This window comes from Condylostylus longicornis, unplaced genomic scaffold, assembly GCF_029603195.1.
Source record: "Condylostylus longicornis isolate FDR11 unplaced genomic scaffold, ASM2960319v2 ptg000045l, whole genome shotgun sequence".
Lineage (NCBI taxonomy): Eukaryota > Metazoa > Arthropoda > Insecta > Diptera > Dolichopodidae > Condylostylus > Condylostylus longicornis.
The window spans coordinates 1,363,194-1,377,540 of NW_026578014.1; the positions used below are offsets into that span (position 1 = coordinate 1,363,194).

Sequence of the window (14,347 nt, forward strand, 5' to 3'; positions counted from 1 at the left end):
AATGCGTTTTATACGTAATGGAGACGTAAAATAAAAGTAAATCGGGTATCGAAAAAATCGAGCACGCTTTTCTTATACCTTGTCATATAAATGTTGCCAGAAATAAGCGATAAACTAAACTAGCATATATTTTCAGCAATAAAGTGCTAGCTATCAAGTTTTTTCCAAAATAAGGCATAAGAATGCTATTTTTCCAGTGGTGTGGTAACGTTTGTTAGTTATACAAAATTTAGTGTCATTTGTCATATTTCAAATTCATAAACAAAAAAGTTTTTTGAAAACATTCACGTATATGTTTATATGGAAAAAGAGCAGTAAGTTATACCTTAATTCATTAAATGTAATATTTATTTAACATTTAATTTTTGCAGTAATAAGAAATGGACCGTGGATAGGAAAAAATTATTGATTGCTACTATTAAAATCAATACAACAATATTTGGGAACACATTCATTTTTTTAAAATTAACATTTGCACAGAACTTTAAATTAAAATTTTCAAACAAATGTTAAAGTTGCATTGATATGGTAAAAATTGTTTTCCAAAATGTATCAAAAGCTTTAGTAGTTTTTTTTACAATGTAAAGGTATTGAAAGCTTTGAGACGGTACTAATACCGTATTAATACCGTACTTAAATCTTTTTTAAAGCATTATTGAAGTCACGGATTATTGTCGATATGTACATATGTAGGTACATTCCTTTTTGTGTATAAGTCGAGCAAAAAAAGTAAAACCAAGAAAGCAAAGATCCCATAGGTTTTTACTGGCATTTATTTTAACACTTTTTGATCTTTACGTCTGTTATTAATTTATCACGGTATATAGGATGATTTCTATATTGTAAAAAAGTAGTTTTTAAATAGTTTCTAAACCGCTTTGAAACTTGAGCTTTTAAGCTTTTTTCTAAATTGTCAAAATAATGCATAGTTTCAATAACCAATACGGAACGTAATTTTTGACTATGATTATTGCATGTATCGTTTATTCATGTTATCATTTTTAAAATTTATTTATTAAAAATAATTTGTTCAACCTAACGTTTGGCACCTAATATTCTGTTTCAAGCAAGGCTGTCAGCTTTAATTCACAGGTAATCCAAATTGAATCGGTATACATAATTGAAATCGGTTTCCAAACAAACAAATAATTTTCCAATATAAAGCATGAAAACCAAACATTTTTTTTTACAATATAAAAGCCAGGGATATAAATTGAGGCAGTATCTGGTAATCTAATAAATTAACGCATTGCCGGTGCGGCAATTGGCAAACCAAAATGATTGACGTTTGTATAAAACGTACGTTAGTATATGTAAACGTATTTTATTTACCTTTAGTTTATTAAAGGCAAATAAAATACGTTTACATATACGATAAAATTTTATTTTAAACCTACGATAAAGCCTGGATATCACATTAATATTATTTGATGACGATCAGACTTTAGAATTTTAATCAAAAAAAAAATGTCACTAATGGTCTGTTGTTGTAATAAAGCAAACGAATCGTTGGTATTAGTTTCTCGAAAAATATTGTTATAATTGACTATTGAACAGGCCATTAGTGTTTTGATTATATGTCTTGACTATCGTTTTATTAATGTCATTAAACTTCAACTTCAGATGTCAAAAATTATTAAAAACATAACCATCTAACCAACTTTCGACGAAATAAGTTAGCTTATTTTTCGTCTTTTCTTGATTATTGTATTTATTGTAGGTGATTTGAAATTTAAGAATATAACTTATTAAAATGGCTTTAGTGCTAAGAAGATTAATTCAAACACCTACATTAACCAGAGTAAGTGATATTGCATTTAGTTTTTCTTGTAGAATAAATTTTCGAAAATTACATAATCTAATATTGGAAAAATGTTAAGTCTTAAGAATATTATTTCAGGGATACCCTTTAATTGTTGCAAAAGAAAAAATTGATGAGAAATCTCATTCAAAAACAAGAGTTCAACGAAAAATTGTAAGATATTAAATTTTTGGTTTTAACTGAAGCTTGTTAAATAAATTTCCAAAATGTAGATTGCTGTTCCAAATGCACAATACGGCGGACGGCATGGTGTTACTATGCTTCCAGGTGGAGGTATTGGACCCGAAATGATGCATTATGTTCGGCAAGTGTTTAGATTTATTGGAGCTCCTGTAGATTTTGAGGTTATTGACATTGATCCCAATGTGGAAGGAAATGATGATTTAGATTACGCTATTACATCTATTAAGCGAAACGGTGTGGCCCTCAAAGGAAATATTGAAACAAAATCAGAAGCCGCCGATGAAGTTTCAAGAAACGTTGCTATACGAAATGAATTAGATTTATACGTGAATGTTATCCATTGCAGATCTGTAGCAGGAATTCCATCTAGACACCAAAATGTTGATATTGTTTTAGTACGTCAGAATACTGATGGCGAATACGCTATGTTAGAGCATGAAAGTGTTCACGGTGTCGTCGAAAGCTTAAAAATTTGTACTGTAGAGAATGCCGAAAGGGTTGCACGTTTTGCTTTTGAATTCGCAAAAACAAACGGAAGAAAAAAGGTAACAACAATTCACAAGGCCAACATTATGAAACTCTCTGATGGTTTGTTCCTCGAATGTGCTAAGAAAGTCGCCAAAGATTACCCAAACATCGAACATAATAATATGATTATTGATAACACTTGCATGCAGTTGGTATCAAATCCACATCAGGTAACACTAAAACTCATTGTTTTAAAATATCTCAACATTTATTGTATTTAGTTTGATGTTATGAATTTGACAAATTTATATGGTACTATCGTTTCTAATGTAATTTGTGGGCTCATCGGTGGAGCTGGATTATTATCCGGTAGAAATTATGGTGATCATGTACGTAATAAAAAAAACAAAATTTTACTTTTACTAAATTTTGTACGTAATAATAAAATTTTTAATTACTAGTATGCAGTTTTTGAACCTGGAACTCGTAACACAGGCACCGCCATTGCAGGAAAAAATATTGCTAACCCTGTAGCAATGTTAAATGCTAGTGTTGATATGTTATACCATTTAGGTCATGATGTATATGCAAGGGTAATAAGGGAAGCCATTTATCATACATTGATTGTCGACAAAATTCACACAAAAGGTAATTTAATTAATGGAAAATAATGTATTTAATATTTCATTGTTTTTATTCTTTAAATGAAATTTTAACAAAATATTTTTGTAGACTTGGGAGGCACAGCTTCAAGCACTGATGTTGTAAACAATATTCTTAAAATTTTGTCAGAAAAGAAACTTCATTGGTAATTAAACATTAAAAATACAATAGAAGTTCACAACTATTTAATTACTTTTTGAAAAAACACGATTTTATTTAATACTTTCTTGCAATATTATCTTTTGAATGCGTCTATTTATTTTTAAAAAATAAATATTTCTATTGCTCATCTTTTCTTTTTATTTTGAATGTTTAAATTCATTATTTGTTATTTATTTTGGTAAATTAAGAAATTGTTATGTTTTCGTTTTCATTATTGATCAATTTTCATAGATTGAAATTGCAAATACAATATGTGTACATATAACATCAAAGTATAAAAAGTAGAATATTTAAATACATATATATATATACGTATTGAAAGTTTGTTTAATATTTATTTATTCTAGAATATGTTTTTGTTTTACTCTTAGTGTATTAGAGCTGTGTAAAATTATTCTAATGATATCTGATAAAGAAAATATACCGGAAAAATTTTAAACTAAAAAGTAGATTATCACAATTTGTAGCAAAAATTACATCGTAAATTTATGAAAAATGCCTTTTTTTTTTGGAAATAGTTGAAAATTATCTTACTAATACAGTTTCAAAAACTAGTTATAATACGGCATAGCTGTTAATTTCAACTTTCTCTATATGAGCTAAAAGTACAAATATTAAAAAAATATTTTTTAAAATATTTTCTAAAAAAACATTTAATCATAAAATTGAGTGATAAAATTTAGGAGAAAAAATGAAAAACAGGAAGCGAATTTTTGCGATTAATTTAGTTAAAATAATATATGTATACCTCATGTAAATTTAAATGAAACAATTGTCATGTTTTTTTCCTGTAACACATACCTTTATCATGCAGCGGTAATATATTTCAGTTAAGTTTAATTAAAGACGATTTTAATTAAAGTGATTACATATTATTAGTTACTTAGTGATACTGTAAAAATGAGTAAGTAATTGTTCAATGCTATATTAAAAAATATTTATTCAGCGTAAAGGTGTGATTATGTATTCTTTGTTGTTCAATATAAACTAAAAGCATTGAGGATTTATGTTGTAGTTGGCGTGTACCTAAACGCACGTATGACTACTAATATTCAATTTTAAACTATTTTTTTATTTTTGGTGTTTTTGATAACCGCAAAATTAGGAAATATTCCCATATTCAATTAGAAGAGCATGTTATTTATTAAATTAATTAATTTAAAATTATAAACCAAAATTTTAGTTAATTTCTTTTTAGAAACTAAAATTATTAACTTATTTTTTACACTTTAATTTAGCTTAATTTAGCATGTTATTTTTATTTCCGTAAAAATTTTATTGTTTTGAAATATTACCACAACTAATTTTTGTTTAATTTAAAATATTAACCTTATACCTACTAAGAAAATAAATATTTATTGCTTGTTGTCATATAATTTTTTAAATAATTTTTATATGAGCTATATGTTTTCTAATATTAATTCATTCACTTAAAATTTTCATTGTACTCATAAATTCTTTAATAACATTTTGTAATTATATTTCTTTTAATTTTTATTTCTTTTTCATCTCTCGTATCTATTTATGTATTTTGTGGAATAATCTGTCATCATCAAAATATATTAAAAATTAAAAATTTAATCAAAAATTTTTTACTTTCATGGAAAATAATGTGTATAAATTAATTATTCTTATATAATGTGTTAAATGAACAGGTCTAGCATGTAAATGTAATCAAACTATGTATTTAAAATTCTAAAAAATGTTTTCATAGTAATTATATACCTACATAATATATTATTCAATAGTATATTTAAAAGTAAAAAAGCAGAACTAACAGTGTAATTTTAACTTGTTATTAATAACCGATTCATTTTAAAATAGATGTATTTATGTAAGAAGTACTAATTAAATTAGTTTTAGATTTTAAATGTTTTTCTAAAATATTAAAAATGTATCTTTGACGCTTTTTCTAATCATATTGTTTGTTGTTTTTTTTTCTTGTTTTCAAAATTTGTTTTTTTTTTTCTTTTTAAAATATTAATATTTTTAAATGAATTTGTACACGCAAATGGAAAAACAAATTATTATAAATAGGTTTCCAGGACACAAGTAATTGTACTCATTGTATTTTCGTCAAATTCAAATCAAAAAAGAAAAATAAATCATTCCATGCACATTGTGTGTTAATTAAGTATGCAAAAAACAATAATAATAAAAATATCAAATCATTATAATTCAGCGCCAAGATGTACCTTTAATAAAACTTCAAATATGGAAGAATCATCTTTATCTGATAAAAAAACAATTTCAAAAAAAAATGTTATAATACATTCCAAACTAATATTCACCTGTGTACTAATTGCAATAAAAAAAATTAACCATGCATCATTACACTTGGCAACAAAAAAAAAAAAAAAACAAAAAATGTGAATTTTCAAGGTTTCTAAAGTAAAAGTGGTAAGTACTGATGAATCTAAAATGTATTTATGTAGAATATGCAAATATTTTAATAATGTTAATAACAGTATCGTAATTTATGTTCATATATTTTATGTGTTATGTATTGTCTTTTAAAAAGGCAATAAATATACATGTATATAAAATTTTTAAGTTTTTGTTTACAAAATATTCTTTTTTATATGTTTATTTTATAAAATTGTTTTTTCTAAATATTTTGTAGAAAATGCAAAATCTTCAGTATTTCAAAAGTCGGAGGCTTTTAAAACTACAAATACCAAAACATAATACATATATAAAAAACAAAAATAAAATTAAAAAATCCAATATCTACTTTCCTGTTGAATGTTACAAGTAGAGTCATTTTTAGTCAAATATATTAAATCAATTTAATTGTAAATTTGTATTCCTATATTAATGTAAGATTAAAAAATGCAAAGCATTATAAAAATAATTATATTAAAATATAATTCATAATCTGTTGATATAATTTCAAATTGACTAATTTTATTAGTTTGATAATAATACAAAAAAATATTGAAAATAAATTTGAATTTGTTTTTCTTTTAAAAATATGTTTTTTATTTAAAATCATTATCGTTGAAAATTATTAGGCACATTATATGACAATTAGATCAACGTCTTTGTGTAAGCAGTTGTGATATTTAAAATTTGATTTGAGAATATTTCTAAGCTATGTATAGGGGGTTTTAACATTAGATCATGAAATGTACATACATACATTTATTCTTCTACGGTTTTACTTTCATATATTTAAAAAAAAATATTGTTCTTCAAATAATTTGCTGATTTGATGATTACAATGATGGATTAATATTGATTACAATATAAACAATTTTAATTTAAATGTAAAAAGTTGACTGATATATAAATATGTACCTCTGAATGTAAATAGTAACAACAATATTATGTATACTATTTATGTGTGAATCAATTTGAAGAAAAAATAAAATAAAATATTCAAATTTTAGTTTCTTTTAAATTTGGATTAACACATTTAGCTGCATAAGTTAAACACAGAAATGGTTTGCAACAATCTGTAGTGGTTAAACAATATTCTCCAATTTTCGAACATGATGTTGGTAGTACGTTTCCAGTTGTATTTTCTGTTATGATAGGGATTGACGTTTCTTTAATCTCATCAACTGTTTCTATAGAATTAATTGTATTATTTGTTCCTGATAAATTTCCTGTAACACATTTTGCTAAATATGTTAAACAAACATGCGGTTCACAGCATTGTCCCGGTTTATTACAATGTCCAAGTAATGGTGAACATGGTTTCTTTGTTGTGGTGTTTTCAGCATGGTTTTCCGTATTATTTTCAGTCTTGAAAAATTTAAAATAAAATTTGTTGCATATAAAACTATAGCAGCATTGTACTTTTTTATAAAGACATGAGATAAGTATATCATATGTATATATATTATAGGATACATATATGATTATAATAATATATTAATATTTGTATATTGTATATTATTATTTATATTATATCATTTATAATATACAAATTTCTATTTATACTAATGTGCAAAACATTACTATGTTGCAAAAGCAAGACGTCATGAAAAGTCCTAAAGTGAGAATTCTTAACATTTTTTTAAAAATCTGAAATTAATCTTTTGACTTGGTTGGTGTTCTTGTTGACTTGAAATCAGTTTCAAAACTAACTATAGTTTACTAAGAATTTTGAATATCAAGGTAATAAAAAGGTTAAAAAAAACTTGTTTTGTTTTTATTTTCTCATATTTTGTTATACTCTCTTGCTTTAATACGACTTGCTCCCTTCAAGTGTTTAGTAGTAATGTAATGAGTCATATTTTTATATACAAATTTTATATATCTATCAACGTTTTCATTTTTCGTTTGCTTTTAATTTTGCGATTTTTGCAAATTAAATATAGTATAAATGAAACTTAACTTATTTTAGTTGGATTGAATTTCGTATTTATTTTAAACGCAATAAAATATAAAAAATTATTTTGTACAAAAAACGGAAAAAACATGATAAACAGAATTTGCAATGCACTATATGCGTAATAAGGTGTTATGGGAGAATATTTGATAACATAATTAAAACAACTGTTGTACATAAGTATATGTACATAGATAACAGGTTTTGCTTTATTTTTTTATGTGCCTAGAAGTGCCTTTTTTCAAAGGCGACAAAAATTCTTTAAATATAGTCGATAGAATATAAATTTCAAATTGGAATCCTATTACAACAGTCATAGTACAAGTACGTATTAATTCTTTTGTTTGATCAACACAAATAATACTTGTACCCATAGTTAGAAGAGTTAAACAATGAAGATTTTTATGTAAAACAAACAGAAAACAAAATAATATATTTTTTAAAGTATTGAACAGGTACCAAAATAATATACCAAATTACTTACATATATTGACAACGCGTTATTATTAAAACGTTGTATAGTAGTGAAAATGAGCGAAACAAAATAAATAAATACTGAAAGAATTTCAACGAATTTATAATAGAAGCTTCGGAGCTTCGAAATATAAAAGAATTTCAACGAATTTATATTAGCAGCATCGGAACTTGGAGATATAATGGAAGCATATAATTTTTTTTATATTTACATATATTTACTAATATTATAGTATTTATTTACTTTTTTGATATAATTCCATTTTTCTAATTCTTATATACAATATGTATGTAGTCATGTCTCTTCGATTACCACAAGTATGACAAATATAAACCGAATTGTGGATTTTTTCAAGCTTTTATTATAAAAAAATGCTATAGGTATAGTAATTTTCATTATTTCTTGGCGAAATTTCGTATTATGTTATGTGTCTACACATTAAACTAAAAAATGTAATTAACATTATTTTTATTATTGAAAATCTATTCTGTTTAAGATTTATTTATTTTTGTATAAATCCAATTTAAAATTATATAAATATCACAAATAAAAATACATGCATGTACATTTGTATAAAGTGTATGTAATTCATTCTTATATTTTATAATTTATGTAAGAGTAAACAAATTATGTTTTAAGAGTAAACAAATTATGTTTTAAACAGATTCCTTTAATATTAATATTATCTATAGGATAATTGAAAATTAAATAAGAATCAAAAGTTCTTTAAGTATCTGAAGGTATAGAAGAGGGCATTTATATTACATAATAATATATATATATATATATATATATATATATATATATTATATTTTGTTATGGAAAATTTTTTTAATGACTCTTTCATTTTGTCTTATTTTATGAAAAAAAAAATATAATTTCCGTTTTGATATCAACCGCAAACCAATAATATTAATATTATTAAACTCTATGTAAGTATAACCTATGTAAGTATAAATTTAATCTATAAAATAATAATATAATCATATGATAAAATACATACATATGTACATTTGTTTACTTTTATGTATTTATAAATTATTATAAACCTCATTTTATTTTAAATGATTCCAGATACATTAATTCACCTTTTCCAGATACATGTAATGAAGCAAAAATGAAGGCAAAATATTTATAAAGTTTTTAATTTCCTGTTAGAGTTTTCTATTTTAAGATTTTAAGTTGTATATATATCTAGGATATATATAATGGACTTTACTAAATTTTAAAAGTTACTAAATTTAATATTTAAAAATACATAAAAAGAAAATGTAGGGCAGTTATATAATGATCAGATTTAGAGGCTTTTGTAGCAAAATGTCACGTAGAATGATGTTGTACTTTTAATATTTTGTATTTTTGAATCAAGAATAAATTTCTCATGTTATAAGATTCAAATATCTTTGAAATTAAATTGATTTTGTAAGAATAATATTCGAAGACGAAAAACTTAAATATTGAAGCACGCATTAAGTTATAAACATGTACTTTTAGTGTTAAAAGAAATTCTTATGGTTACATAATAATTCATTTTAAATTTCAAAATTTAAATACAAGAAAATTTCAGTACAATTTTGATTTTGCTTAAATAAATTCTCATCCTTAGCTCCTTAATAGTACTTAAGTTCGCTGAAAAAAAAAATATTTATGGAAAATTTGTCAAATTTATTGAATATTTTTAATTATAATAGTATGAACATAATAATCAAAACATTTTTCACGAAACAAAAGTAATTTATTTTTAATGATATAAGAAAATTTTATTAGAAATAAACAGAATACATATTTATTCTTTGTATAATGAAAAATAATTTTGTGCAATATTCTCAAAGGATTATGTTATATTTAATATAAAAATTAAAATAAATTTATTATGTGCGTGTACATTTTGCATGTGTACGTAATCTTAATACATGAAAAATATTCTTTTAGAATTACCTCTATAATATTAAGATAATAATTTAAATTTAATATTTTGACAAGACAATATTATTTAGCTTTTATTATAGAAAATTGCACGTACGTATACATAATAATATTATGATCTATATTCTACATTTCTACCTAAATTTTATGCGGGACGTATATTGCATATACACCAAGCATGTGCTTAAAAAATTCCGTTCAAATTTTATAAAAAAATTATGCAAAGGAACAAAAATGTTCCTTTTTCTTTGTCTTAAATATAAAAGTAAATATTCTCAAAATGTTCATAGACCATAAATATTACCCAGTATATACGTTCATTATACAATATTTGTGTATGTATATATTATATGTACATGTATAATATTATTCTTAATGTATATGTATGTAAATAGATACAAAAGAATATTTTTGAATAATAAAAGTAAACTATATATAGAGAAAAAAGAAAAGAAACAAAGAAAAAAAATTTTTAAATAGCTCATATAAAATGGCTATTATAAGATGTTAATTGTACCTAGTAGCTTACTTAAGGATTACTTTTTGCACAACATTTAATAGCTCTCATGAACCTTTATTACATATTATACGATATTATTACCACTATCATTATTATTATTGTTATGATTATTATTATAAGTTATCATTATATTTTCTATAAAAAGTATTTAAAGCTGATTTTTTGTTTTAATTTTTAAAAAAATATCAGAGTTGTAAACTCTATGAGAAAAACTGATAAAAAAATTGAAAAACTTAGGACAGGCAGGCAATGTAAGATGGTAAGATCAGGCCCTTAGGACGCTGAATCTCCATATCCTCATTCAAATCCAAGTCTTTCATAATCTGGTTTAAATTCCTGCATTTAAACCAGAAAAAGGACAAAATATGATTCTGAAATCTACAGTACACGAATACTTCGAATGTGGTTACACGTTTATAAAAAATTAAAATTCTGAACAGAAAGTTTCAGTTTCTTCACTTTTTAAGATTTTTTGTAGTATTTAAATTATTTGCAATATGAAAATTCAAAGTGTAGACTTACTAAAAAGATGTAAAAGTAGCATCACTGTTTCTAGTCATTTTCATATACGCAATTTGTATACACAGTATACTTAAACAATTATTTATGCATATAGCATTATAGAATTCGTTTCACATAGAATGTAATATGTAGATATGTGTGAGAAAGTCAATATATATATATATTTCATATAATATATTCTCTATAAAAATAATTTATATCTAAATATATGAAATAAAAATTTCACTAAATTTTTATTTACGCCTATATATACATATACTCGTATACGAAGCCATTGTACAATTTTTGTGAAGAATGTATTAATATACAGCTACACGGACATTATAATATATAATATATTATATAAGAAATTTAAATGAGAATATTAATATAAAAGAAACTTTTCTAAGAATTTTTGGTTTCTAATAAGACTATAATCTCATTACGAACCATTACCCCTTAAACTATACATATAAAAAACAAAAAAAAAAGGCAAAATTTTTATTTTATTTTTTTTTTATGAATGTATACTTTTCGTCTTCATTTGTGTTATTCTCCTTTTATTTTGAACAATCCATAAAGTAGTCACCTAAGGTAAAATTTAAGCTAAATGTCCTTTTTTAAATGATACCACAAGAAATTACGTGCTTTAATGATAGTGTTTTTATAAAAAATATAATTATCAAAACAGAGTGTTACGTTTTGGGAATCTCATTTAAATCGAAAATTTTATTGAAATTACATTATTATGTGCACTGGTTTCGGGAGTACTCGTATATTCACTAAATTAAACAAAAATAAATTTGATTGTGTTGTTTGGACGGTAATGAATTTTGGAGGACTTTTAAACCTGGCATGAAACAACATTTCTCCAATTAATATTAAAAGTGACAGTAATATAAAAGTTTCGTCTTAAATAAGCCTGTTTCTCTTTTAAAATATGTAGTATACGGTTTCTTCATTTACGTCTAAGGCTTTACAAATACAAGTTCTGTACTTAAAAAAGCAACAATTAAAATAAAAAAATTTCTTACAAATAGTAAATATAGTACATTACTCGTACATAAATTATGAAAAAACGTATTCAATTTATTTTGCATAATGGTGAGAAAATTTATTTTCAAAAAGAATATGACGTGATTAAGAGCGTTTTTCCATCTTACTTTTTATTTATACGTAATACAAATTTATATGTATGTACAATAAGAGAAAAAAAAAACTTTAAAGCATCCTTTGAAATGCACAACAATAGAGTAAAAGAGACTATTATTATAATATGTAAGTGTGCAATTATGAGATCCTGATAGAAGCTCTTCAAGCTCTTAACGCTATTACAAAGATTTTATTTATTGATAATGAGAAGTTTACAAAAAAATCACTTAAATTTTTCTTGTTTTGTAACAAAATTTTAATTATATTCTTTCTATATGATACAAAGTCAATCATAAATTATAAAAGTATTATCGAGTAATAAAATTTGAATGTTTACATAATATAAATAAAGTATATATATGTAGATGATCTAATTTAATAAGACGTGTCAACAATTTAATATCCATCCTGTTGATTGTCCATTTCTTCTATTTAAAAAATTTGATAATATTTAAATAGGGAAAAGTTTTAAATGTGCACATTTTCAACGTTCTATTTGAGGATACATATAACACTTTCAACAACACCAGCTTATAAATTAAGGAGTTGTTGAAGCGACTAATAGCCTTTATTGCGTTTAATGGGTTAAGATTTTTTAATGTTATATTTTCAACAGATAGTAAATTTATTATGCAGTTTAATTTATAATTCAATATAACAGAATTTGTATTTATAAATTAGAATTACAATTTGCTCTAAACTAATCCGGAGTAGTTTAGTGTGCCTATACTTTTTGAGTTTTTACACAATTTGAATATATTTATAACATTTTTACAACACCTTATATAAAAAAAGTTTTATACATTTTTAAGTATAATTTAAACTGAATCACTGATTTTCTAAGAGAAAATATAATAATTTTTCTGTTTTGAAAACAAAAGAAATTAATATGGCCTTCAATGCGTTGTACAAAAAAAAAATGACAAAAAAAATATCAGTATTTTTTTTCATCTCCAAGGAAAATAACTTTATTTCCTATGATATAACTAAAAATATAGTTGATATAAAAGTACATACGTGTGTATGTTTATTAAAAATAATTTTGTTATAATATTTAAAGAATTTCATATAAAAATGTTTCAAATAAACGAAAAAAAAAATAATAACCTTATATAATTTTCTCAAAATTTATTTTTAACCATTCACGTTTTTCATATTGATTATTCCTTTAAGTCTACTAACAACAAAAATATACCATTAATTTCCCGCTAGAGGGTAACAAAATGACAAAATAATACAAGAGAAGTCAACTACAAAAAAAAAATAATTTTTTTTTATATGAGAATGTCTATGTAATATATTTTGTAATATTTTATAACATATTTTGGTTTAGTGTGCTTAGAGTTCTGCCTTATAATATTTTCTAATTCAAAAAATTAAATGTCACAAGTTCAAAATAATATACATATATAAGTACCTATGTAGGTATGATGCGGTTTCCTTATTGTGTCAAGTAAATATAACTAAAAAGAAAAATGATTCTAAAAAAATAGCAATGATTAATATAATGTACATAATACGTATATTATATTATTATATTTTTATTATAAAAATGTAAAAATAGTGAAATATAAATATAAATGTTTATCCTTTACAATATTTAAGATAACTGGATATATTATATGATAATATAATAGTAAAATTTGTTTACATTTGCATCCACAATATTGCTGTCTTTAATATTCTAACGAAGTGATGAAAAGAGCATCATGTCAAGCTTATATTATATGTAAAGCGATATAAAATGTTTATTTGGCAGATTTTATATAAAAGATAATACTATATTAAATTGAAGCGGATATAAAATTTATATTGAATACTAGTTTCTGTATGTGCTTATACCGTAGGTAAATATGTGATATACTTTGTTATAATGTATTGTATTAAAGATATAAGATTTATTTTTCTATACAATACATACGTATTATGTGCTGAAATAATTAAAATGTTAAATTTATTTGAAATGAAGATTTAAAAAAGGAAAAGAAAAATTAAAAAGACTTCTATTCTAAAATTAGAAATTTTATATGGGTTTTAATGTTTGATATGTTTGAAAAATTCTGTACAATGCTTAAAATTTAGAATTAAACTTTAAAAAATAATGAAAGGCCCATTATCTGCAAAAATTTTCTTCAG

The 14,347-nt window shown here is 23.3% G+C and overlaps 2 protein-coding genes across 4 annotated transcripts; one reads left to right on the top strand and one right to left on the bottom strand.

Moving 5' to 3' along the window:
* Positions 1 to 1,633: 1,633 nt before the first annotated feature.
* LOC129610517 (isocitrate dehydrogenase [NAD] subunit gamma, mitochondrial) lies at positions 1,634 to 5,676 on the top strand. 3 transcript variants are annotated; one of them, XM_055523128.1, is made up of 7 exons: positions 1,634 to 1,801; positions 1,901 to 1,975; positions 2,035 to 2,703; positions 2,755 to 2,862; positions 2,935 to 3,121; positions 3,206 to 3,281; positions 5,481 to 5,676. In XM_055523128.1, the coding sequence occupies exons 1-7, from the start codon at positions 1,754 to 1,756 to the stop codon at positions 5,497 to 5,499; spliced, it is 1,182 nt and encodes a 393-aa protein (XP_055379103.1). In that variant the 5' UTR covers positions 1,634 to 1,753; the 3' UTR covers positions 5,500 to 5,676. The 3 variants fall into 3 exon arrangements, with proteins under 3 accessions (XP_055379103.1, XP_055379102.1, XP_055379104.1); XM_055523127.1 differs by lacking the exon at positions 5,481 to 5,676 and adding an exon at positions 5,336 to 5,474; XM_055523129.1 differs by lacking the exon at positions 5,481 to 5,676 and adding an exon at positions 4,954 to 5,090.
* A 697-nt stretch (positions 5,677 to 6,373) lies between these two features.
* Positions 6,374 to 7,367, bottom strand: LOC129610519 (uncharacterized). Its single transcript, XM_055523130.1, has 2 exons — positions 7,265 to 7,367; positions 6,374 to 7,048 (listed from the first exon to the last, which is right to left on the bottom strand). Exons 1-2 carry the CDS (start codon positions 7,316 to 7,318, stop codon positions 6,680 to 6,682), a joined length of 423 nt encoding a protein of 140 aa, XP_055379105.1. The 5' UTR covers positions 7,319 to 7,367; the 3' UTR covers positions 6,374 to 6,679.
* Positions 7,368 to 14,347: the final 6,980 nt, after the last annotated feature.